General features: G+C 38.9%; 1 protein-coding gene across 1 annotated transcript in view; it reads right to left on the bottom strand.

Annotated features, from left to right (window-relative positions):
* The window catches only part of COL24A1 (collagen type XXIV alpha 1 chain), a gene marked incomplete at its 5' end in the record, with an annotated part of 418086 nt that overhangs the window by 122250 nt on the left and 268033 nt on the right, over positions 1 to 27803 (bottom strand). Inside the window, 6 exons of the mRNA XM_089299394.1 lie at positions 4560 to 4667; positions 4821 to 4874; positions 6442 to 6495; positions 6715 to 6768; positions 9700 to 9753; positions 20195 to 20248. Of these exons, the coding sequence (XP_089155520.1) occupies positions 4560 to 4667; positions 4821 to 4874; positions 6442 to 6495; positions 6715 to 6768; positions 9700 to 9753; positions 20195 to 20248 (378 nt within the window). The remainder of the gene's footprint in view (positions 1 to 4559; positions 4668 to 4820; positions 4875 to 6441; positions 6496 to 6714; positions 6769 to 9699; positions 9754 to 20194; positions 20249 to 27803) is intronic.

Genomic DNA, 27803 nt, shown 5'->3' with positions numbered 1-27803 from the left:
GTAATATATTAAATAGACAGACAAGGATCTTTTTCTGACTAAAGTAGGGGTGGAAGCAGTTTAGCATTGCTAATTCAGCACCCTTCTGAAGATCTTAGAAAGCTTTGCATGGCTCTAACCACTTTGTTAGGTACAAGTCATGAACTAAGAAACCAAATAGTAACTTAGCAAGTACAGGTCTTTAGAAGGACAGCAGGGATTTGAACAATAGTCATACAATGGTCAATACAGAGCTTTGTCTATTGCTTTATGATAAAATAGTTTGGAATAAACAAACCTAACACCAGAGTCACAGAAGGTACTCAAATGATAAAGATTTTGATAATTCTTTGCTCCTTACTGCCAATCATCCTGAATTCCCATTCCCCCAACTGATTGTTTTTTAAGATTTCAAAAAAAAAAAAAAAAAAACAAACAACACTTTAAGTAATAAGAACCATATATGTCTTATTCTTTGCTAGCTGTGGATATTCCTCTCATCTTGATGCCTTCATTTAATTTAAGATCCTATTTAAAAAGTTTCTTAGAGAAGGGGACTTTATTTGATTTCATCTTCTCTTAAGAGCTTCACCTCTTTCTGATATCATACCACCTTAAACATACTAGGAAAATCACATTCTAATAAATCCAAATAAATTTTGTCCTACAGAAGGAAAATAAGACAATTTCACTTTAATGAATTTAACTTTGAATTCATAGCTCCACATATATTTAGATTTTAGATACTATTGTGGTAGTTTTTTTAGAAACAGATGACAGACTGTAAGTCAGGCAGGTTTCTTTTCAACACTTTTCTCATAACTGAGTTTAGGCCACTGAAGATTTTATTTTAGCATATAATTCAAGCATAAAATATTTTTATTCTGTTTAAAGCAGCATATATCTTAGATTTAGAATCTGTTACTGCCTTATTTTTTAATACAGAGCTCATTTCCCATCTTCTAGGAAGTAGGAACAGCTTCTGTTTTCTTGAAAACAAAGTTTCTCTCTCTCTCTCTCTCTCTCTCTCTCTCTCTCTCTCTTGTTTACTTTGTAAGAATCCAAGGTACCATCTTTGTGACACCGCCCAAGGAAAAATTTTAGAAGTGAAAAATTAAATCCAACATCAGGCTGTCTGATTAAGCAACAGTTTCTTGGATCATAAAATTCTTTTGAAAAAAAATGCCATGGTATTTTTACTGAGTTTATAAGCTGAAAGGCATTTAAAATTCCAAGGAGAACAACAAAAAGAATAAAAAAGAAACACACATGTGTTGTTACTAAAAAAAGGCACCAAAGATGTGTACTAGGCAGGACTGTTCCTGGGAAAAATTATGGAGCAGATGAAATCTGTGTTTATCATTTTTCCATGCCTGTGTTGAGCCTCTTTTTCATCTCTGCTGTGCCATCACCAGCTGTCAAACTGCATCATCCCTCCCTGGATTCTCTGTCATGTTAGCTGATGGTGTTCAGGACTTCATTTTCCTTACTACTGTGTTCCCCCTCCCCACTAACTCTTCGAATTCTGCTACAGAACTTTGCTAAAGAATGAATAGCTGTTAATGGCTTCTAAAATACCAAAACAAGTTTGACAAGAATTTTCAGGAAGATAATCACACTTTCTTGGCAGTTGTTACTTGGCTTCTGTGTGGTTCCATTTTTGATGATGACAGAAGAGGTATGACTGCTCTAAAAATGATGAAAACTATCAAGGACACCAGAAGGACAAAATATGGGAACAAAACTGATTATCTCTGGAAGTGAGGCTTAGAGACACGAAAGTCAGAAAATGAAGGAATTAGTGCTAGTCTGAGACCCGCTATATTATCTTATATATTAAACCTTTTACTTTCTCTGAGGTTGATTTTTTTTTTTCAGCTGTAAATTGCGACGACCCTAAGAGAAGATATAAATGAAATCACATGGTTCAGTGTCTACATCTCTGGCATGTATGATAGTTTTGTGGAGGGCTCCCTAATTCTTTGTATTTGCCAGGGGAGAATATCCATCATAGTTTTCCAGGGTTGAGAGGGTGAGACAGGAGAAAGGGGCACTTCATTGTTACTCTGAAACTGGAGGGAAAGATTTAATTTGCTGAAGGTTAAACACAGGTGACAATTTGCGTCATCCACATTCTTTTTTCTTTCCTTTTTTTTAAACAGGTAGAGTTAGACAGTGAGAGAGAGACAGAGACAGAGACAAAGGTCTTCCTTTCCATTGGTTCATCATCCCGAAATGACTGCTATGGCCGGCATGTTGCGCTGATCCAAAGCCAGGAGCCAGGTGCTTCCTCCTGGTCTCCCATGTGGGTGCAGGGCCCAAGCAGTTGGACCATCCTTCACTGCCTTCCCAGGCCATAGGAGAGAGTTGGACTGGAAGAGGAGCAAGCAGGACAGAATGTGGCACCTCAACCAGGACTATAACCTGGGGTGCTGGTGCCGCAGGCGGAGGATTAGCCAAGTGAGCCTCAGCGCCGGCCATCATCCACATTCTTTAAATGTCTTTTTGAAATATGCTGGTAATAATATCTATCATTTGGGAAAATATGAATTAGTGCATTATTTTAATGGTTGCTATAGAGATTATAGTCATGGGCAAATGTGAATGGTGAGATGCCTGTTTATGCTTCATTTATGATATATGTTGTATTGGTCTAGGAAGAGTTTTCCTCTTAATTCTGCAAACCTAATTGAGCCCACTGGGTCAGGGGCTGTCATAGAGAAAACATTCAATGATTTGGAAGTTAGAAGAGAGAGGAAGAAATACAGCATAAAGACTCAAAGGTTGTGTATCACAGGGATGGGTATTCGGTGAAGCAGTTGGGCCACCACTTGGGCTGGCTGCATTGCCTATCAGAGTTCTTGGGCCTGATCCCCAGGGCAACTTTTTTTTCCATCTTCCTGCTAATGCGCACTCTGGGAGGCAACAGTTAATGACTCAAATACTTGGGTTTCTGCCTGGATCGTGAATCTGGCTCCTGGACTCTGCCTAGTCCAGTCCTGGCTGTTGCAAGTATTTGGAGAGTGAATCAGTGGATAGGAGATCTCTCTACATCTCTCTCTTTCATATAAATAAAATAAATAAATAGTTTAAGTCACTATTTTTCTTCCCAGTCTGTCTGCACGATGAACTTATTCATGATTCACTTCTTAGTCCGTTCTGAAACCCCATGGGTTTATGGCGAGAAGTAAAGACAGCATTAGCTTTTGTTGTTGCTGTTTAATTTAAGGACTTAAAAATTATTTATTTATTTATTTTCATTTTTACTTGAAAGGCAGAGAGAGAGAAACTCCATCTGCTGACTCACTTCTCAAATGCCTGCAAAAAATGGGCTGGGCCAGACTGAAGCTGAGAGCCAGGAACTCAATTCAGGTCTTCCACATGGGTGGCAGGGATCCCAGCACTTGAGTCATCATCTGCTGCCTTCCAGGGTTTGCACCAGCAGGAAGTTAGATAGGAAGTGTATAAGGGGGACTCAATCAGGCACTCTGATATGCAATGTGGGCACTACAAGCAATGTCCTAACTGCTTTACCAAAATCCCACCCTGAGAATTAACTTTTGAAAAGCTGGGCTCTCCAGGGAAAGAGACCTACCATGGTTCATTTTCAATCTCCAAAGAACTGAGTCCTAAGGGAAGAGAGAGGTCACTTTTTGCTAGGGTCACAAGGGATGATGTCCAAGATAGCAGACTACCTCTAACGGCATGGAAACTTAGATAAGTAAACATAGATAATCTTGGGGACAAACCATGTTCAAAGACATGAGACAAGAAAAGAAGGAACAGTAAAATGAAACAGTAAGATGGCCAAAGAAGCTGTATTTGGAAGGATATAACAAATGCTGTAAATGAAGAGCCAAAGCAAGTAAGAGCTGTGCTCATTATTTATTAATGCCTTCCATTTGCCTTGAGGTCTGAGAGTTTATTCAATATACATTTAGAATTTCCACTACAGTAATGCTACAATTTAGGGTCAGATAGCTGATACTGATCAGATATTATGCTTGCAAAGAATTGCATTCTAAAGCTAGGATATTGCTCTACAATAATAATGTCAGTTTTATGAATAAATAACCAAATTGCTCAACCAAATTAAGGTTTGGACAACCAAAAGCATCCCCCCACCTTTTTTTTATTAAAGATTTATTTATTTATTTATTTGAAAGGCAAAGTTACAGAGAGATAGAGGCAGAGTGAGAGAGAGAGAGATATATCTTCCATCCACTGGTTCCCTCCCCAGATGGCTGCAAAGGCTGGAGCTGTGCCGATCTGAAGCCAGGAGCCAGGAGCTTCCTCCGGGCCTCCCATGCTGGTGCAAGGGCCCAAGGACTCAGACTACCTTCTACTAAAGCATTCCCTTTTAAATGCTTTATGACAGAAGTCTATGTGACTTATGAAAAAAGTGTCTTTACATTTGGATCTTAGGAGGACTAGTAACCAAGGCTTTCATTTTGTCCTTCTTTCAAGTCATAGTTCCACACTTCCAATTACCCACTGGCTGTATAAGGGTGTGTGTGTGTGTGTCGGTGGGAGGCATCAAGTAACACTGAGTATTTGAAAATGAACCCAGAAGGACTTACCGGAAGGCCCATGTGACCTGGTTTACCCAAGGGCCCTGGAGTTCCTTGTAAGCCCATATCTCCTTTTTCTCCATCCTCTCCTGGAAAACCCCTGCCTCCTTGAGTTCCCTGTAACCCAATACATTTTTTAAAAAATAATGCAGCAAAATAATTATGCTTCACAATAAGCAGACTTTTGTTTGGCATGCAAAAATAATGTTTTATATATTATAGATTTCATAAAACATCTTTTTTACATATAACATTAAAAGTATAATTTACCTTTAATCCATCTTTTCCTTGGAGACCTTCTTCTCCAGGAGCTCCTGGTTCACCCTATTTTGTAGCAGAAACCATAAGATAAAGTCTTTTGCTACACTATTTAGCTTATTTTTTGCCTCTAAAAAGTAGAAAGAGTAGCAGGTTTGTGTTTGTTTCGACTTCTACTTTATTTTTAAAGGAGAGTTGATGGTATAACAAGCATGATTTAATTTGCTTTGAATAGCTCTGCAGATGATTTAGGGAGTCAGAGCATTGTAAATTCAAATAAAATGTGGTCCCAGATTATGAGTAGGGTTTTGATATTTAAAGGTGCTATATATATATATATATATATTCATTCATTCATTCACTTGGTAGCTCTGAAAATTTATACAGCTAGACTTAACATTTCTGAGTTCAAGAAATGTAAATACCACATCTCATAAAATTATAGTACCTTCTATGCTGAATTTACATGAGTTAATACAACGTGATTCAGTTATGATTGCTGTATTAGACTTTTAGAACTTTTGCATTTTTTTTTTCTCATAGAGGACAGGCAAAGATTAATGTCCTGGTCCATCAAGAAGCTGAACTTACAGAAATACAGAGCCATGGTTTATGGAGCTTTTAAAGTAGTAATGGTTCTCTTGGTAGGTAAGTAATTTCAAAGTAAATTAACTTGTGCTTACTCATAGTTGTCCCACCTCTCCCTTCACTAACAGTTTCAGTACTTATATCTCCCACTCCCTCTAACTGCCTCACCACTCCTCCAAAAAAAGGGTAAATGAAAAGAAAGAAAAAAAAAAGAAGATGCAGAACTCTGACTTTTAGAGAACCAATGCCTCTTAAAGTATCTTTAACTCTATTTTCTTGCAAAAAAAACTCCTCATCATAAAAGGCTATCATATCAGTATAATTTCTTTAAACTAATTATAGCTATTTATATTTTTTCTTTGCATCTTAGTAACTTTGCATGATTCTAGTTTTTTAAAAAACATATATTAGATTTCAATCCTTTGTCTATCTTTATAGGTGAGGAAATTTCCTGAGAGTTGACCCTTGATGTCTGTGAATTTCTTCTTAATGCTATCATTAGTGACAATCACAGGGTTTCCACATTTTTGGCAAGGGTTAGCAGAGTACACCTGATTTGGAGAAGGGCATATGAAGTCAGGACTCTAAATACTACTAAATTAGAACATGAACAGTGTTTGACATGTGGTTTTTGAAATTATGAAATAAAGACAAATATTTTAAATAATGCACCAAAATGTTTATTACATTTGTTTTTAATGTCGTCAATCTAAGTTGACAAGCTTTGAGTCACTGACGTAAGCAGATCTATGAATTATTAAAAGGGTTTCCAGGAATGGACATTTAGTCTAAGAGTTAAGACATTCACATCCCACATCAGAGTACTTGGGTTTGATTCCTAGCTTTGACTCCTGACTCTCCCATCCTCCTCATGTAGACCTAGGGAGGCAGTGATGTTGGCTCAAGCAAATGGATTCCTTCCACCTGCAAAGGAGACTAGATCCTTGTTCCTAGCTTTGGTTCTAGCCTAGCCTCTGTCATTGTGGGCATTTTGTGAATGAATTAAATAAAAGAATTGTAAAAAGGGTTTCCAGTAGGCACTTACCCGTAACCCTGGTTCCCCAGTTCCTCCAACACTCCCTGCAGGTCCGACATCTCCCTGAAGAAACAAAGGGAAAGATGAAACTGTATTTTACTAATTTGCTGTCTAATTATGGAGGACCTATCATAAAGGATAGGAATTCCAGGACACTTCCCATTTTTATCTGCTGGCATTCACCAGACTTCAGAGGGAAAATGCTTGCCAAAAAGTGACAAATGTAGGGGATACAGTAGTGAAAGTTTAGAGCATCTTCCATTTACTTGTTAGGAAGGTTACCTTTGCACCTGGATCGCCTTGCAGACCAGGCTCTCCTTCAATACCTGGAGGTCCCTACAAGAGAATGTTTTGACACATGACAAAGTTAATAACAACCTCATAAGACAGCAGGAATTTTATTTTAGCACAGGGATAAGAAATCTGGGTCCAAAAGAGGGTCTTTGCTGCCCCTTTATAAACGTCAAGGCAGAAGACCTTTTAACAGTACAAATGGTCAAAACAACTTCACCTAAACTCAGGACATTTTTTTAAAAGATTTATTTCTTTATATGAGAGGCAGAGCCACAGACAGAGAGAGGAAGACAGAGAGAGAGGTCTTCCATTCGCTGGTTCACTCCCAAAATGGTCGCAATGGCCGGAGCTGGGCCAATCCAAAGCCAGGAGCTTCCTCCAGGTTTCCCACGTGGGTGCAGAGGCCCAAGCACTTGGGCCATCTTTTACTGCTTTCTCAGGCAATCAGCAGGAACTCCAACTGTTGCCTTTATGAGGCTTAACCTACTATGCTACAGCACCAGTCCATAAACTCAGGACTTTAACACTAGTTAATTCCATTCCTTTCACTTTTAGGTACTGGTCAAAAACAACCTACCACCTAGTTCCTTTTCTAATTTCCTACCCTCATACGCTCACAGTTTTTTGTTCCCTTACCTTTTGCTCTTCCTATCCCTTTCTGTTCAAAACCACTTCCCTTAAAAAATTCGTTTTTTCCTTACTGGTGTTATTAAAAAATTTACAGAAGGAAAAGATGAATTTATTCACATTAAAAAGTTACACACACACGCACACACACACACATGCACACACTGAGCTTCTTTTCCAGCCTTCTTTCATGATTGGGTCCAGTTATTGAGATACTTTTGATTTCTTTTATTTGGAAAACACAGCAGCCTTTGGCTATTTCCAGGCCCAGAGCTCCTACAATTGCTACTGAGTTGTTTTTGTTTCCCAGGGTCATTTATCTTGTTTTTCAGTACGTTCTCCGTGTCCCCCTCTCGTCCACACTCCTCTTCTTTTCCTCCCCTCCTTTCTCATCACTCCTCCTTCTTCCTCTCTAGCTCCCTTCTTCCCTCTGGTTCTTGTTTGCTTTCTGGGTTTCAGGGATTTCTGATCCCTGGAGGACAATCTTGGATATCACTCTGAAATACTTTAGAAGGCACAAAGTTCAGTGTTCCAGTTTGACACAGCTTCTGCATTCCATATACACCTTGTTTTCGTCAAAATAAATACACACAACAGAGCAAGATGGGCCTATAATGAAAAGGCCCCGCCCTAACCTTCAGAGGCAATTACTCTGTGAATTAATTTTTGTGGGTTTTTTTGGTCTTAGATGTTTACTTGTTGTGGTCCTCTAACTGGGAACTTCTGTATCCCAGTTAGTATTCTCCTATCATTTCTTGCCAAAAGTTTAGCTCCCTCTTATGATCTCCCTTTCACTATGTTCAGCTTTAAATAGTTGTTACCTTTTCTTTTTTTTTCTCTGTTGTTTACCTCTGTAACCCCTACACTGTTAAAGGGCAACACAGAGCTGTACTTAAGAGAAAGGACCCTGAAGCAAGACTGCCTCGGTTTCTCTGGTCTGCCTCGGAAATGATGGCATTTACTATCTCTAAGATTAATGCTCTTGAGAGAAAACGCCAACACTCTTTGGACTTCTTCCCCTTTTGGCCTCTTTTATTCCTTTCTCAGCCTTTTATCTTTGGATTTCTGTGGTAGCTGTTTTGTGAAACCAGTCTGGAATCAGTGCTTTAAACTGTCTTTGCCATTTCTGATTCCAGATGAGCACTGCTGGAAATAATTACTCTTTCATTAAGTAGCATCATTACATGCTGAGAGGTACAGTGGCTGGCTAAAAGCATGGGTTCGGGAGACAGACTGCCTAAGTTTAAATCCAGGCTCTACTACTACTACTACTACTACTACTACTTCTATTACCACTGGCTATTGCCCTTGAGTTAGTTATTTAACCTTAGTTTCCTCATCTGTAAGATGGGCATGATTGCCCCTAACTAAGAATCATTCTGAGAATCCATTAATATGGTAAGGCACATAAGTACTGTTGGGAACACAGACATTCTCATATGGGTTGCAGATGTCCCAAGACGTGTCTTAACTGCTATGCCAAATGTCCACCCTAATTTTTGGTTTTAATGGAATTTTAGGTTGTATTTTGTTTTGCTTTTTTTTAAAAAAAAAAAGATTTATTTGTTTATGAGGAAGAGTTAGAGAGAGATAGAGGGATCTTTCATCTGCTGGTTTACTCCCCAAATAGCCACAATGGCTGGGGCAGGGCCAGGACGAAACCAAGAACTTGGAAGTCCATACAGCTCTCTCAGGTAGGTTGCAGGAACACAAGGATTTGGGTCATCATCTGTTGCTTTCTCAAGCACATTAGCAGAGAGCTGGCTATGAAGTGGAGTGGCCAGGACTCGAACAGTTGCTCTTATATGTGATGCTGGTGTTGTAGGCAACAGCTTAACCCTGTGAGCCAGAATGATGGCCCCAGGTTTTATTTTTTGAATATGAAACCAAATACTATAGAATTGTTTTTCTTTTTTTTGACAGGCAGAGTGGACAGCGAGAGAGAGAGACAGAGAGAAAGGTCTTCCTTTTGCTGTTGGTTCACTTTCCAATGGCCGCCGCGGCTGGCGCGCTGCGGCTGGCGCACCGCGCTGATCCGAAGACAGGAGCCAGGTACTTATCCTGGTCTCCCATGGGGTGCAGGGCCCAAGGACTTGGGCCATCCTCCACTGCACTCCCGGGCCACAGCAGAGAGCTGGCCTGGAAGAGGGGCAACCGGGACAGAATCCGGCGCCCTGACAGGGACTAGAACCCAGTGTACTGGCGCCGCTAGGTGGAGGATTAGCCTATTGAGCCACGGCACCGGCCAGAATTGTTCTTTACAATATATATCTACTATGTTAATTTAACAGTCTTACAAAAATGTATTAGACATTGGAGAACAAGAAAGAACTATAAAAATATTACCTCAACACCCATTTCTCCAGGTGGCCCAGCATCGCCTTGAAGTCCTCGTGGTCCCTATATTAAAATTTAAGGTATGAGAATCAAAGTTTACTCAATTTCAAAAAATATATATTTAAATAGGAAATTCATGACATTTAATACATATTAATTTACTTATGAGTATATTACCTTAAGTAAATTATAACTTTAGTTGATTCATCTATTTTTGTGTGTGTGTGGATAAATCGAACTATGCTTGGAATCCAAAGAAAAGGAAAGAAAGGAGTACTATTCATTATTTTATTCTCTAGTGCCTTTAGACAAACATTTACCAAGAAGCCAGCTAGTAATTACATAATATCAAATACTGTGCTGAGGATGTTCACAAGATATCTTATTTAAAGGGTACAGTAGTCATATATCTATTCAATATTCTGGAAAATATGTGAAAAACAAAATAGCATTTTAAAAAAGGATAATATATGATCATTTTACTGCCACAATGGTTTTGCCTTTTCCAGAATTTATGTAATTGGAATTACATAGTTTGTGGCCTTTTTGGGTCAGCTTCTTTCACTTAGCAATATGCATTTAAGGTTCCTCTGTGTCAGAAAGGTCTTGGGTCCGCTGGTTCACTCCCCCAAATAGCCACAATGGCCAGAGCTGTGCTAATCCGAAGTCAGGAGCCGGGCGCTTCCTCCAGTCTCCCACTCTGGTGCAGGACCCAAGCACTTGGGCCATCCTCCACTGCCTTCCTGGGCCACAGCAGAGAGATGGACTGGAAGAGGAGCGACCGGGACAGAACTGGCGCCCCAACTGGGACTAGAACCGGCGCCCCAACTGGGACTAGAACCCTGGGTGCCAGTGCTGCAGGTGGAGGATTGGCCAAGTGAGCTGCAGTGCTGCGAAAAGTGTTGGTTTAGAAATTAAAGATTATCTTTAAAGTTTGCATTTGTCCTACATACTCATTATGTATGAATTGATTTATCAGAACTACCAATTGATAGATTGATTTATCATCTGTCGTATTGTTTTCAAAATGTACCTAAGGGGCCGGCGTTGTGGCACAGTAGATTAATCCTCTGCCTGTGGCACTGGTATCCCATATGGGCGCCGGTTTGAGTCCCGGCTGCTCCTCTTTCATTCTGGTTCTCTGCTGTGGCCTGGGAAAGTAGTGGAAGATGTCCCAAGTCCTTGGGCCCCTGCACCAGAGTGGGAGACTGGAGGAAGCGCCCGGCTCCTGACTTCGGATTAGCACAGCTCTGGCCGTTGTGGCTATTTGGGGGAGTGAACCAGCGGACTCAAGACCTTTCTCTCTGTCTTGCCTTCTCACCATCTGTAGCTCTAACTTTCAAATAAATAAATAAAATCTTAAAAAAAAAAAAGTTCCTCTGTGAATATTTGTGGCTTAATAGCTATTTCTTTTTTTTTTTTTTTTTTTTTTTTTTTTGACAGGCAGAGTGGACAGTGAGAGAGAGAGACAGAGAGAAAGGTCTTCCTTTGCCGATGGTTCACCCTCCAATGGCCGCCGCGGCCGGCGCGCTGCGGCCGGCGCACTGCGCTGATCCGATGGCAGGAGCCAGGAGCCAGGTGCTTTTCCTGGTCTCCCATGGGGTGCAGGGCCCAAGCACCTGGGCCATCCTCCACTGCACTCCCTGGCCACAGCAAAGGGCTGGCCCTGGAAGAGGGGCAACCGGGACAGAATCCGGCGCCCCAACCGGGACTAGAACCCGGTGTGCCGGCGCCGCTAGGCGGAGGATTAGCCTAGTGAGCCGCGGCGCCGGCCCAATAGCTATTTCTTTTAATTTGTTTATTCAATTTCTTTTTGAAACCATTGTTTTAGCCAATTCAAGTTTCTAATTTATTTCTGATGTTTCTTGAGGATGAGAAGTATGAGGCCCAGGTGCTGGCAGATTCGGTGTTTAGTGAGGGCCATTGTCTAGTTCATAGTTGCTGCCTTATGGTTGTGCATTCACATGGTAGAAGAGGTGAACATGCTTGCTGGGGTCTCTTTTTAAGGGCACTCATCCTTATTGTGAAGGCACAGTTCTGATGACAATTTAATCACTTCCCAAATATCCCACTTCCCAATATCATCACTTTAGGGATTAGGATTGTTACATGTAACTTTTGGATGAACACACTAAAATTACAGCAGATATATTAGATGCTGTTATTTTGTCAAGTCATAAATAATTTAATATGGGAACAGAGTGAATTTTATCAAACAGTAAATCTGATAATTTGGTTAATTATCATTTGAGATAAATGGAAGTGACTTTTGGTACTTAACTAAGAAACAGTATGTAGAAAATAATATTTTTAGTTATAGGGGATATCATAAAACAATGTTAAGGAGAATTAATTTTTAAGAGTGTAGTATTCACCTTATCACTACTTTTAAAGGTAGTTTTCAACAACAACACTAATATGTATCAATAATATTTATTCAGGTAGGGAGACTTTTTTTATCTCAAGGTTTCTGAGCAGAAAGGAAATAAAGGAGGAAGAAAGGATGGGACCACACCATTTTACTTTTACCGAGGGTGTGAAAGGAATACAGAATTTGTCATAATAAATATGGGGGTCACCTTTGTCAACCTTAGAAAAAAATAAATAAAGCCAGGAGGTTATTAAGGATTCTTATGAATGACTGCCTAAAATAATTACCACAAAAGACTGCCGGAACCAAAGTTTGCACAGAGGCCGTTGCAGCCTTACACTAAAAGTACTTTTATAAGGGCAGGAGAACAGCAACTGTATGTCTTTTCAACACTGGACTGGTACCATCCTGGTTATTAGTCATTTTGGCCCGATTAGTGTTTCAAAATATCTGATGTAATCCTTCTCATTTTTTTGACACTAAAACTTCCTCGTGCCTCAATCTCTTTGAATACACCCATAGTTTTCTACAGCGTACGTACTCCTATTGTAATGCTCTGCTCTTCCCAAGTAAGTATCATCATTCTTTGGAAAATATCTGATTGCTGTTTTAGATTAACAAGGGTCACAGTGAACAGCTTTGTAAGTTGAATGCTGTATAAACCCAAGGATATTGTTTGTGTCAGTCTTTTGTTGATTTTGTTTCTTTTTTTTTTTTGTATATATGTCTGAAATCTAGATTGGGGTAATCAAATTTTTTCTTACATGGCCAGTAAGCATTTTAGGCTTCTGGGTCACATGGTCTCTATAAGCAACTATTCAACTTTGCTGCTGTAGCATAAAAGCAGCTGTGCATATTCTTAAGTGAATGGTGTGGCTGTGTTTCAGTGAAACTTGTCTTACATCAGCAGGTGACTGGACTAAAGGCTATAGTCTGTCTACCCCTTTTAACACTCACACACTTCTAAAGGAATCTAAGCTTGTCATGAATATTTTAAGGTAGGTTAAGGTTAGAACCAAAACTCTTTTGATTTATGTATCCCAATTTTGTTATCTCTTTCAGCTTCCTCTGCAGTTTCATCCCATTCTACCAACATTTTTAAATGTTGAAATTCTTCAACCCTCAGTGTTTGACCTGTAACTAAAAATTACGGAAGTCCATTGTTTTGGAATAAGTTTTTACTCTAGGCTCCACTGGACCAGACCAAAAATCAAAATGGAGTCACTCATACTAATATTCCAAGTCAGCAAACTAAAACTAAATTTTTATCTGACCTGAGAAATCAGGAGAGAGAAACAACTAGATTCCTTAAACACAGATTACAATTGTCATAACGAAGTTCCTTATGCTTTAATCCTTACAAAGAAGTAATCTGAGGTTAATCACTTATTTTTCATTGTTTTATCTCCCCATCACCGCCTTGTAAGAAAAATAACTATGAAATGACCAATCCATTTTTTGCTGTGTCTGCTTTCTTCAAGACTTTCTCTGTATATAAAACCAACCTCTTCGGCTTAGCTCATTAGAACACTTAATCCTACTTTTGGAATGAACTGTTGCCTAATTCTAGAATTGCAAATAAACCAATTAAGATCTCTAAACTAAATTAGCTGTAATTTTGTCTTTTGACAGATCCTTTTCTTTCCCCACTTCTATATTCTCTCCACAGGCAACAAGTCCAATATTCTTCACTTCAGAGCACTTTTTCTGCTCTGAATCCAACTGCCAAATTCACACTTCTTAGAGGCACTCCAAATTCAATGTAACTAAACTTAATCTTCAGACTTTCATTCACAAACTTAGTTTTCTATTGGCTTCCCCAGTTTCAGTGAATGGTGGCATCCTCTCTTTACCATGACAAGCCAGAAGGTTAGGATTTATCCTTCAGACACAGGATCTCTATCTCCCATGATTTTATGCCCTTTTCAATCTTTTCATCTGTCCACCTTTTTTTTCTCTGCTAATGAAAAGGGTTCCACTATATGTCACTCAAATTACTGCAACAGGGAGCTGTTCTTGTGGTTTGAGTGACATTTACAAAACAGTAATGTCATCATAAAACTAGCCCTACCCCTCCATCAACATCCATTGGTTTCTAGGATAAAAATACAAAACCTTTTTTTAATAAAAGATTTATTTATTTATTTGAAAGTCAGAGTTACACAGAGAGAGGAGAGGCAGAGAGAGAGAGAGAGAGAGAGAGAGAGAGGTCTTCCATCCACTGTTTCACTCCCCAACTGGCGCAATGGCCGGAGCTGCACTGATCCGAAGCCATGAGCCAGGAGCTTCTGCAGGGGCCCAAGCACTTGGGCCATCTTCTACTGCTTTCCCAGGCCACAGCAGAGAGCTGGATTGGAAGTAGAGCAGCCGGGTCTCGAACTGGCACCCATCTGGGATGCCAGTGCCTCAGGCCATGGTATTAACCCGCTGCACCATAGCGCTGGCCCCCCAAAATACAAAACCTTGGGAATAAAGCTCATCAAGCTGCGTCTGTTCTGCTACCTGCCCCCGTTTGTTCCCTCATCTTACACTTCCTCCCTAACTGAGCCTGAGAGCCATGCTGGCCTTCATTTAGTTCTTCAGATGAATATGTGGTGCTTCCTTCCAGCTCGTGCCTTCTCTCAGAAATGACCTTCCCTTTTCATTGCCCAGGTAACTGCCATTCACCCTTCAGGTTACATCACAAAGGGCTCTGCTCATGGAAACTTTCCCTAAGCCTCAGATTATGACAGCCATCTCCATAGTAGGCCCTTTTAGAATGAAATTCCTCCTACATTGTTGGTCCTTTGTTTTTGCAGCTCCATATCTATGGGAATGAACAGCCACAGACTGAAAAAAAAATTAAGTTGCACACTGAGCATCCACTTGCCATTTTTCCCTAAGTCATAGGGTGTATCAACTATTCACATAGAGTCTTGTGACACTGCATTAGGTGTTAGAAGTGATCTAAAGGTGATTAAAGTGTATGGGAGTATGTGTTATATAAGGGACTTCAGCATCTGGGGAATTTGGTATTAGATAGAAGTCCTGGAATGGATTACTTACAGATACTATTTATCTCAGTTTGCATTTGTCCACCTATGTCTGCAATTATTTAAGTAATGTCTACTTCTATTGCCAGACTGAGAACTCCATGCTTAGTACCACATTTCCAGTGAAGACTTTTTTTTTTAAAAGACACAGTTATTATGCCAAGATGGAAAAAGAGAATCAGATTGAAGAGTCAAGAAAGCTTCCTAGGATGGAATCTTCTGTACCTGTGCCCCAGAGAATGGCCACTATCCCCAAAAACAATCAGATGGAAATTGATCTAGGACTCAGTAATGTTAAGAAAAAAATAAGTGATAGGGAGCAAGCTAAGAAAACTATGCAACTGAAGGTAAAATAGGAGACAAAAAGCCCTGTTCTGGATTCTCTATCCACTCTGGTCACAGTTCTAGAGTAACAGCATGTACTGCATGTATTTACTTTTTATGTTGTTTCTGAAATAGACAAGTTAAATTGAAGTAGGCAGGCATACAGGTTAAAATTGATTAGGTTTGTGAGCTGGAAGACCACGCCTTCACCACGATCCTGTGTAACCTCGATACCCTCACCATGCCTCCATGTGACATCAGACTCTACCTGACCATACCTGAGCGCCCACCTGCCCACAAGCCACTCCCTTGTGGAAAATAAATAAAAAGGCAAGGAACATTTCAAAAGGCTCTCTGCCTCTGTTTTGCTGCTGGTGATAAGTGGTGGATAGCAGCTCAAGGCACTTGCTGCACATGGCTTTTGGTCTGCTCTCTGCTTGGTATGGATGCTACCCTAGTTTCCAGATTTTCCCCTCTCCTTAAACTGAACTAAAGCCCTTACTTTCCTACGCACCTTTCACACTAAATAAAAGCCTAAAATGTACCATGCTGCCTCATTTATTGGTGCTGGTATTTAGAATTCTTCTCTAAATATTAGGCAAGAACCCTCTTGGGCTTATTAATGTCGGGGATTTATTAGTAAGCATATGGTGAAATCATGACACCCCAAATTCCGGTAGCATATGCGGCACCCCCGATAGCACTTCTGGGGGACTTTTTTGTATAAATTTTAGGGGGTCATCTCTGATTTCAAAATCTCTTTTTCCTTCCTGAACAGTAAATTGTTTGTCACCTACAGACAAGTGTTAATCATTTGTACAATCATTATGGTAAAAATCACAAAATCAAGATATTAACTGCTTCAATTTGATGTTAAAACATATTGCTGAGTAATTTTTAAGACTTAGTATACTCACAAGAGCCTGCACATGAAATAAGTTATTATTTTGCTCCTAAACAGATGGTAATCCACTATCATTGTTTCAGAAATATATTAGAATATATGAATATGTGTCATTTCTCTAAGCCTTGTGTTGTTTGATTTGATTAAATACAAAAACCTTTCCTAAGCCAAGAAGTTAACAGAAGCACAAAAATAGGATAGGTGCTTTGCTAAGGAGAATTAGCTAGAAAAGGGCAGATTCAGAATTCAACCCATTATTATTTCCAAATAGAGGCGGTACTACTCTTTTCTACTCAGAGCTAACATGTCAGTATTTTTTTAAATTCCCTTAAGAATGTTGGGTGGAGGGGAAGAAAAGAAATGGTAGTGAAATTAAGAAAACCAAGGGTGGGAAGGAATCAGTGAATGATCTGCTTTGACAGAAAACACCTTGATTAACTTATATTTTTATTTTAGAATGCATGGGATTCCTACAGTGTTTTTATAGTTTTTGTGAATAAAATATAAAGAGAAGGGTGAAAAATAAATGTTTCAGATGCAAGAATATGGTATGACATTCCACCCAAGCTTCTATTTTTAAGTTCCAGTCTTGTAACATGCTTAATAATCACAAATGATATGAATAGAAAAAAACATAAGAACTTCCTTTGCTCTTCAAAAATAGAAACAGCAGAAAATTCTTTTCAAAATTTTCATAGTATTCAATATGCCTTTCCAGGTTCCACTGTCTCCCATCCACGGCCTGACCCTACTTAGCTTCTCTGAGATCAGACAAGATCAGGCATGTTCATGTTCAGGGTGATACGGCCACAGACAGGTTCCACTGTCATAACTAATGTAATATCTACTTGCTCCTGGTGCCAAATGTTCAACCTTAGTTACTGGTTTGATGGCAAGGTCAACCTTCATCCCATTCTCCCCAGTGTCCTTAATAAAAGCCCCTGTCTTGATGGCCTCAAGATGAAAGGTGTATCAAGTGACTCCTGTTACAGCCATTGGCTTTACTCACTATTCTGTCCTGGACATTACCATGTATATGTCAAAGATAGGGTTATGGGGACTGGTGCTGTGGTGTAGTGGAAAAAGCCACTTCCTCCAGTGCCAGTATCCTATATGGGTTCTGATTCAAGTCCTGGCTGCTCCACTTCTGATCCAGCTATCTGCTATGGCCTGGGAAAGCAGTGGAAGATGGCTCAAGTCCTTGGGCCCCTGCACCTATGTGGGAGACCCAGAAAAATCTCCTGGCTTTGGATTGGTGCAGTTCTGGCCATTGTGGCCATCTGGGGAGTCAACCAGTGGGTGGAAGATCTCTCTCTCTGCCTCTGCCTCTCTATAACTCTGCCTTTCAAATAAAATAAAAATAAATATTTAAAAAGAAAAAGAGTTCTGGCCCAGCTACTTTCAGGGGAACCATAGTGATGTTGAGAAAATGGTCATCCATTACATCCAGGTGCAGATAATCATCTCCAGGGTCTTCCTTCTGCCATCTAGTAGCACTTTGCCCTTAAATAGGCCAGTTGTTGAGGATGGTTGGGCCAATCCTGTAGCCTGATATCATGGTGCTGATTTCCAAGAATAAGTTGCCCTACGAGTCCCTGGCCTCTACACTATGAAGGTATCATCTTGATTTGGGCAAGGAGTTTAAGTATCACCCCTTCCACTAATCTCTGACTCTAAGTGTAGATTCTTAATAAATATTTGCCATTGAATGAGTCAATGTTCACCTATTCATTACAAATGCTTGTACCATAATAAGCAAACCAGTTGTCAATCTTGGCTACAGAAAAGCTATAGTCCTTTTATATTCTAAAATTATAAACACTTGTATGTTTTAATGTATCTTGTGCCTTTCACTTGATCAATTTTCTTCTTTTCCTTCACATGTTTAGGCAAGGCAGCTCAAACACATACCATGTCCACTGTATCCTTTATAATTTGATTTAGATTCTATTTATGAACCCCCTGAGTGACTTGCATTTCAATTTTTAGGTGCTGTTAAGCCATTTAGTCATTTAAGGCTACAGTAACAAGTCTTTAAAATCTTTTCTTGTGTAAATCCTAAGATACTCTCTGCTGTTGCCATAATTCTACTGACACACTTACCCTTACTTGTCTTCTAAAACTCAATTAATTTTCACCTCCTTTCACTTCATGTAATGTTATATACAAGCTGAACAATTATGCCTTTGGGTACATGACCTTTTATGAATTCAGTTTAACACACACACACATCAAGTGGATTTAATATGCAGCTATAATGCCATAAAAGGGGATTACAAAAGTAAAAATAAATAATCTCTGACTTTAGGAATTTACAGACTTTTTAAGAAGAGATAGCTAGTTAAGTAAATAGTACTATGGGGAGTTGTACTGTCGCTCCCCCTCTTCGTGGAGGAACGACACCAAACCCTGCTTAGGCTTCATATCCGAGTCACGGCACCATTATGTCGCTCCCCCTCTTCGTGGAGGAACGACACAGGACCCTGCGCTGTTCTTTCGTCTGCTCGGCCCTCCCCGGGTTTGCTGCTGGTTCTTCCCGGGTTGGCTACTATCCCTTCCACCTCCGTGGAAGGGCAGTTCCCCCTGGCCACATTCCCCACTTCCGCAGGGGAGCGGCACTCCACCGGCCGGCTTTCTCGGGGGGCTGCACAGGTGTTCCCTTAGATGTTCCCCTTAGATGTTCCCGGTGCATGCCGTCTCTCTCCTCCTTTATAGTCCTCCTCCGCCAATCCCAACTCGGCTGCCCACACGCCGAGTACGCTGCTCTCCTCCAATCAGGAGCAAGTCCTACAGTTTATTGGTTGAACTGGAGGCAGCTGTGCAGAAGCTGTTTACTTCTCTCCCAGCGCCATATTGTGGGAGAGCAGATGCATAGAATAAGTCTTAATTCCAGTAACTCAGTCTAGTCCGGTTTGCTCCCCACATTGTACTATTTTAGATCAAATTAGTGTCAGATTGTGAAGGCAGGTAGTTATACAAAATAGGGAGAAAAGAGTGAAAAACTTAGTTGGATGAAAGCAACACCATTATCTAAGGGTCTTTAGTTAGAATAATTATACATATTGTCAAATCTTATTATTTGGAAAGCATTTATCCTAGGTTAAGTAGATAAAGGAGGAAATTAATCAGTTTGGTAAGAATAGCTCATTGACTGTTGAGTACTTTCCATTTGGTACTATCTAAGTGAAATATGCAAAGGCCACCTGTAAAACTTTTTGTCAACGGATGATAAAATCAGCCTGATGGTTTGAAAGACTATATCATATTGCAAATCTGAGAAGCACATTACCACGTATTACATCTGACAATACGAACTAGAAACATGACTTCTCTGGCAATAAAGAATAAATTGTAAGAAAGTAGATGTGATAAGGTCTTTGCTTCTCGAAGTCTGTTTTTAATGAAAATTCTGTAACTGAATTATATTTATTAAATTGTGATGTAACATTTTGTGTTGTTGATGTAACAGCATCTCTGTAATACTTGCATGCTTTGGGCCTATCACATGTACAGTCTGTAAAGTCTTTTATTATAGAGTTGTGTGTGTGTGTGTGAGAGAGAGAGAGAGAGAGAGAAAGTATCCAGCTTCAGAAAAGGAATTTCTGAGAGTCAGTAAAATAGAGTTTTCTTTGCTGAAAATAGGAATATGTTCATTTTCCAGAAAAGCAGCACCTAATTTGATTATGTGAAATCAGAAAAGCACTAAAAACTTCATTATAGCAAAATATTCATTTTATACAAATTATCTACAGTGCCTATGATAACCACTGTTCTTAAAACATCAGTCATAGCATAACTAGGCTTAAAAATAGTACAAAGATAAGTGTACATTATGAGAAAAACAGAATCTGAAAAGCATAAAGGTAAACTTACTGGTTCTCCTGCAACTCCTTTATCTCCTGTATTTCCAGGGGGTCCTTGCAAACCCTGAATAAATAAAGGCAAAAGTTGTAGAAAAAGAGGTGTTTGAAAATATTTCAGTTTTCTTACCTTAGCTTTCCTTACAGATTATTCTACTTAACTTTTCTATGTCTACTTTTATTCTTTTTTTCCTTATTGGTGGTTCTGTGGCATTTGGTGCAATCATGTTGTGCAACCATCCTTACCGTCCATCTCCATAAATCTTTCATCTTTCCCACTGAACCACTATACCCGTTAAACACTAATCGTCCATTACCTCTGTATGCTTATTCTCTGTTAACCATTCATTCTTCTGTCTCAACGAATTTGATTTCTACACATTTCATATAACTAGGCTAAAACATCTGCCCTTCTGTGTCTGGCTTATTTTACTGAGGCAAGACCTACTTCCAGATTCACTTGTGTCACAGCATTATGTTAAAACTTCCCTCCTTCTAAAGGCTAAATAATACCCAATTGCTATACAGGTAGAGCTCTTTTAACCTGAAACTCTGAAATTCAAAATGCTCCAAAAGCCAAAATCACGTGTACGACATGACACCATAAATGGAAGATTCCACACTTGACTTCATGTGACAGGTCACCGCCAAAATGCAGACACACTAAAAATATTGTATAAAATTATCTTCAGGTTATGTGTATAAGATATAAACAAAACATAAATGAATTTTGTGTTTAAATTTGGGTCTCATTCTCAAGATATCTCCTCATATATGTGCAAATATTTCAAAATATTAAAAAGCATGAAACCCTAAACACTTCTGCTCCCAAGTGTTTTGGATGATAGATGCCCTACCTGTACCACATACTGTTATCTATTCATCTGTTAATGTATACTTGTCTTGCTTCCACCCTTTGCCTATTGTGAATAATGCTGCTCTGAACATGACTGTACAAGTATCTGATGCTGTTTTTAATTGAGTATGTATTTAGAAGTGGCAGTCATGGATCATATGACAATTTTATTTTAACTTCTTGAGGAACCACCAATTATTTTCCGCAGTGATTGCACAATTTTTCATTCTCATCAGCAAATGTGAATCTTCAACCAAGAGTGAGAACAACAGGAATGGTAAATAGCTGAGTAAATGAAAAAAAAAATTTTCCCCCAAAATACTTCAAGGTACCCATTTCATTTATATTAAAGCAAATAACATTTTATTTATGTTAAAGCAAATATTAAAACTTTGTGATATGGGGTTTATAATGCATGAGGGTATCTTCAAAAAGTTCACAGAAAATGGAATTAAGAGAGAAGTTTGGTTGCCAGCGCCGCGGCTCACTAAGCTAATCCTCCGCCTGCGGTGCCGGCACCCTGGGTTCTAGTCCCGGTCGGGACGCTGGATTCTGTCCCGGTTGCTCCTCTTCCAGTCCAGTTCTCTGCTGTGGCCCGGGAAGGCAGTGGAAGATGGCCCAGGTGCTTGGGCCCTGCACCCACATGGGAGACCAGGAGGAAGCACCTGGCTCCTGGCTTTGGATTGGTGCAGCACGCCGGCCATAGCGGCCATTTAGGGGGTGAACCAATGGAAAAAGGAAGACCTTTCTCTCTTCTCTCTGTCTCTCTCTCTCACTGTCTAACTCTGCCTGTCAAAAAAAAAAAAAAAAAAAAAAAGAGAGAGAGAGAGAGAAGTTTGGTGCAAAAAATATTTCACCTATCAGTATTGCTGCAAATGTAGTTTTGTCAAACTTTGCTTTATATCTTTGTCAAACCAATGGTTAAGAATGTTATACTGCTATAGTTTTAATCATCTGTGATTATTCTAAAATTTATTATATATGGATGATATAGTCATCTTTTCTTTTTCTTATTTTTAATTGATATAAAGAGAACAGATTTCATGTATCTCATAAGCACTATTCTTAAATAACCTTCTTTCCACGACCCCTCTTCTTTCCTCTCTTAAACCCCTTTATTCCTTCCTTTTTTAAAAACTTTTGTAAATACATAATTTCAACTGATTCTACAATCATAGGCTTAATGCACCATTAATCATAATATGTAACAAGTAAAAAGTAGAAAGATCACAGTTCCAAGGAGTATAAACAAGGGCTAAAAACAACAATTAAATTATAAGATGTCTATTTCATTCCTAAACATTTTTTCAAGATTTTTTTTTTTATTTGAAAGGCAGAGTTACAGAGGGGCATAGTTACAGACATAAAGAGGGAGACACACACACACACACACACACACAGAGAGAGAGAGAGAGAGAGAGAGAGAGAGAGCTGAGCCTATCTGAAGCCAGGAGCCAGGAGCTTCTTCCAGGTCTCCCACATGGGTGCAGGGCTCAAGAACTTGTGCTATCTTCCACTGCTTTCCCAGGCCATACAGAGAGCTGGATCAGAAGAGAAGCTGGGACTCAAACTAGTGCCCATATGGGATGCTGGAAACACAGGCAGTGCCTTTCCCAGCTATGCCACAGCACTGGACCCTTCTAAACATTTTTATATTCTACATTAACTATCACATATCAGAGAAAACATGATAGTTGTCTTTTGGGAACTGTCTTATTTCACTACATTTAATGATTTCTAGTTTCATTCATTTTGTTGCAAAAGACAGAACTGTGTTCTTTTTTTGGCAGCTGAGTAGTATTCCATACTGTATATATACCATGCCTCATTTTCTTTATCCAGTCATCAGTTAATGGACATCTGGGTTGATTCCATATCTTAGCTACTGTGAATTTGGCTGCAATAAACATGGGGTTTCTTATGCTGATTACATGTCATTTGGGTAAATTCCCAGGAGTGGGATGGCTGGGTTTAATGGTAAATCTATTTTGAGATTCTGAGGAATCTCCATACTGTCTTCCATAACGGTTGTACTAGTTCACATTCCTATCAGCAGTGTACCTTTTCCTCTACATCCTTGCCAGCATTTACTGTTTTTGATTTTCTGATGATAGTCATTTTGACTGGGGTGAGGTGAGACCTCAGTGTGGTTTTAATTTGAATTTCCCTGATGTCTAGTGATTCTTAGCATTTTATCCTGTGTCTGTTGGCCACTTGTATTTCATTCTTTGAAAAGTGCATGTTCATGTCTTCTGGCCATTTTGTTTTTTTGTTTAAGATTTGTTTACGTATTTGAGAAGCATAGTTACAAACAGAAAGAGGGACACACACACACACACACACAGGGATAGAGAGAGAGAGACAAAGAGGGAGAGAGAGGTCTTCCAATCATTGGTTCACACTCCAATGGTCACAATTACTGGAGCTGAGCCTATACAAAGCCAGGATAGGCTTCTTCTGGGTCTCCCACATGGGTGCAGGTGTCCAAGCACTTGGGCCATCTTCCACTGCTCTCCCAGGCATATAGCTGGATTGGAAGAAGAGCAGGTAGGACATGAACTGGTGCCCATATAGGACGGAGGCACTACAGGCAGAGGCTTAACCTACTATACCACAGCACCAGCTACCTGCCCATTTCTTAACTGGATTGTTTGTTGCTATTTTGCTTCTTTACTCTTTATAGATTCTGAATATTAATCCTTTATCAGTTGCATAGTTTATATTTTCTCCCAATTTGTTGGTTGCCTCTTCACTTTGTTGAATGTCCCCTTTGCAGTGAAGAAGCTTCTTAGCTTGATATAATCCAATTGTCTATTTTTGCTTTGATTGCCTGTGCTTCTGGGATCTTTTCCAAGAAGTCTACCTAAACTCTTGCAGAGTTTCCCTGATGTTTTCCTCTAGTAATTTGATGGTATCAAGTTGTAGATTTAGATCCTTGATCTATTATGAGTTATTTTTTATAAGGTGTATGTAGGGGTCTTGTTTCACATTTTTGTGTACATAGATCTGATTTTCCCAACACCATTTTTGAAGAGACTGTCCTTTCTTCAGGGATTGATTTTAGGTTGTTTATCAAAGATTAGTTGGTTGTAGATGTGTGGATTGATTTCTGGTTTCTATTCTGTTCCATTGGTCAACATGTCTATTTTTGTGCCAGAATCAAGCTGTTTTCATTATAACGGTCCTATAGTATGTCTTGAAATATGGTATTATGATGCTTCAGGCTTTGTTTTTGTTGTTTAAGACTGCTCTAGCTATTTGTGGTCTCTTATGTTTCCATATGAATTTTAACATCTTTTTTATATCTGAGAAGAATTATGTTGGTATTTTGATTGGGATCACAATGAATCTCTATATATTATTTTGGGTAGTAATGACATTTTTGATGATATTAATTCTTTGAATCCAGAAACATGGAAGATTTTTCCATTTTTGGTGTCTTCTATTTCTTTCTTTAATGTTTCATAATTTTCATTGTACAGATTTTTCACATTGTTGATTAAATTTATCCCCAGGTATTTATAGATTTTTGTAGCTATTGTGAATGGTACTGATATTACAAGTTCTTTTTCAGGCATTTGTTTGTGTATATAAAGGCTATTAGTTTTTTTTGTGTGTTTTTTGCAAACTCCTTTGATTATTAATTATAGCCCTTAACTACATTTCTGCTGAACTAGTGTCTTTTTACTTGTTGAACTCTTTATTTAGTGGAACATTAAGCCTTCACTGTAATGTTAATTAAAAATGTTATCTCAAAAACTAAAAAAGGAGGAGACACACACACACACACACACACACACACACACAAAGAAAGAGAGAGAGAGAGAGAGAAAGGCAGAAAGGAAAGAAGAAAACAAGGAATGAAGAAGGAGGGTGCAAGGAGGGGAAGGGATGGAGAAAGGAAAGGAATAACATGGTCTTAGAGTTGTATCTATGAAAAATCATGAAAAATGCATATTATGAAACAACTATGATAGGATTTCAAAATATTTTTGCCCCCAAATAAACTTATTTTTCAATTCCATGGAGTTGTGAGGTACCCACATATATAGATGTAACACATAAAATTGTTATAATGTAAGTAATAGTGTTGGTAAATGAAATCATATGGTTTCAAGTTTCTTACACTTATATTAATAATTTGATATAAATTATTTAGATTATGACAATTGATAGAAAAACTTTGCTGACCTCTGACATAATCTTAAAATAGTAAGTACAGAAAAATTCTGACAGATTAAAATAGAATTCTCAAAATTATTCACTGCCAACAGAAAACACTGAGTGACAATAACAAAAGGGAAATCCAAGAAAATAAAATCATAAAATGGCAGCCACACATCTAATCATATTAATAATTATATTAAATGGAAATGGATAAATAATTCTAATTAAAAGGCAGGGTTTTTTAGGATGATTAATTGAAAAAGACCCAACTATAAAACATTCACTTTAAATATCAAGACATAGGTTGAAAGTTATACCGTGCAAACTTTAAGCCTAGGAAGACTGGAGAGACTCTTGGTTAATATCAGGTAAAGTGATTTCAAAACAAACAGTATTACCAGGGATAAAAATTAACATCCAGATAAAAAGGATTTTTTTTAAATAATAAAAGGATCAGAAAGACATAATAATGGCAAGTGTGAAAACATTTATAACAGAGTTGACACTACATCAAACAAAATTTTGACAGAATTAAGAGAGAAATAGAGAAATAAAAAAAAATCACAGGTGGAAATTTTTTAGAACCCCCCATCTCATCAATTGATGGAACATCTATTTATAAAATTAGTAAATGTATGGGCTGGCAAGGGTTAAGCTGCTATCAGCAGTGTCAGCATCCTACATGGACAGTGGTTTAAGTTCTAGCTGCTCCATTTTTGATCTAGTTGCCTGATAATGCACTTGAGAAAGCAGCAGAAGGTGGCCCAAGAGCTTATACACATGCACAAATGAAGGAGACCTGGATGAAGCTCCTGGCTCCTGGATTTGCAGTGGCCTAGCCCTGGCCATTGTGGCCATTTGGCAAGTAACCCAGCAGATGGAAAATTCTCTCTCTCTCTTCTCTCTCTCTCTTTCCCTTTGTCTCTCCCTCTCTCTTTGTAATTCTTTCAAATAAATAAATTAAAAAAAAAAGAAAATCAGTAATTTATCAACTGTTGTAGTTGTTAAATGATTTACTAAACCAAAAACAGTGATCTGGACTTTACCACCTTAATATTAGAAAGGGTTATAGCCTTTCTTTCTGTTCCTTCCTTTCAGTCAGAGCTAATGTAAACATTGAAGGCAAGTATAAAAAACAGTGTTTGTCTAAAAATATACTTTTACTGGTTATCTGGACTACCAGGTACTATATAGGCTGCTGATTTCACTTAATACTGGGACATGGAAGTATGACAATTTAGAGATCGTATCATCTATTTCACAGACAAGGAAATCTGACCCAGAGAGCTAATTTTATTGAGGTTAAATAGTTTTCAGGAATATGCACTAGGGCAAAGGTCAATCTGGCCTCCAACAGATCTCTCCATTATATAGCAATGCCTGCCTGTTCTAAGTACATAAATGACTGGAGACATTAAGATTACTCTAAAGAATCAAGTGAATATTTGGGTCTTGTCTGGCTTTTTTTTCTCTACTGTTAACTGTGTTCTCCAAAATCTTTTTCAGTTAAGGAGGATTAATGTATGTGTAGAATAAAATAAACTTTGACAACTATTACAAATTCATGATTAATATCCAACTCATGTTGTCCACTAAGGTAACTCTATTCTTCCAATAGTCTGTGATACTTGCTTGCCATAAGGTAAGGCTACAAAGTGACTCTAGTATCGTTGATTTGATTGAAGGAGTTAGACATCAAATATCACATTAATCCATGCATTCCCAATGGGCAGAAAATTAAGATAAAATGCTAAGCAAGGTGAACATGTACAAAATGAGCAATTAAGTTTATTTCCCTTGGTTTCATATTTTTAATAATGAGAAGATTGAACTTGAGGAGCTCCAAATTTCTCCCCTCATTGCAACATATTAGCTTTGTATACAGTACAGCAAAATGATCAGAATCTTTGAAAGCAACATTTTCAGTAACATAATAGTATCCCAGATGATGAATATTAATGCTCAAGGAACTTTCTTGAAGATCACTTTAATTAATAATGCAATGACACACAGAAAATCTTTCCCTGGACATAATCATCGTGGTTGTTTTTTGGTCTCTAATATTTTAGGTTTGACCAGTGTCAAATATGACACTTTGGCAAACAACAGACAGGGGGCAGCAGATTTCAAAGAGGAACAAGCAAATGCAGTAACATCAGTGACATTTACTGTAGCACCTAAAACATTTTTCTCATATTCTTTTCTGATTCTTCATCTGTAATTTATTTATTTTTTAAATTATTTATTTTTTTGACAGGCAGAGTGGACAGTGAGAGAGAGAGACAGAGAGAAAGGTCTTCCTTTTTCCATTGGTTCACCCTCCAATGGCCGCCGCGGCCAGCGCGCTGCGCTGATCCGAAGCCAGGAGCCAGGTGCTTCTCCTGGTCTCCGATGCAGGTGCAGGGCCCAAGCACTTGGGCCATCCTCCACTGCACTCCTAGGCCACAGCAGAGAGCTGGACAGGAAGAGGAGCGATTGGGACAGAATCCGGAGCCCCAACCGGGACTAGAACCCTGTGTACTGGCGCCGCAGGCGGAGGATTAGCCTAGTGAGCCGCAGTGCTGGCCTGTAATTTATTTTTATTAAGTGATTTTGTAAC

Source organism: Oryctolagus cuniculus, chromosome 7 (assembly GCF_051225735.1).
Source record: "Oryctolagus cuniculus isolate XC-2025 breed Fujian yellow rabbit chromosome 7, ASM5122573v1, whole genome shotgun sequence".
NCBI lineage: Eukaryota > Metazoa > Chordata > Mammalia > Lagomorpha > Leporidae > Oryctolagus > Oryctolagus cuniculus.
Note: the sequence above shows the minus strand (reverse complement) of the source record. Positions and strands in the feature narration are given on the sequence as shown.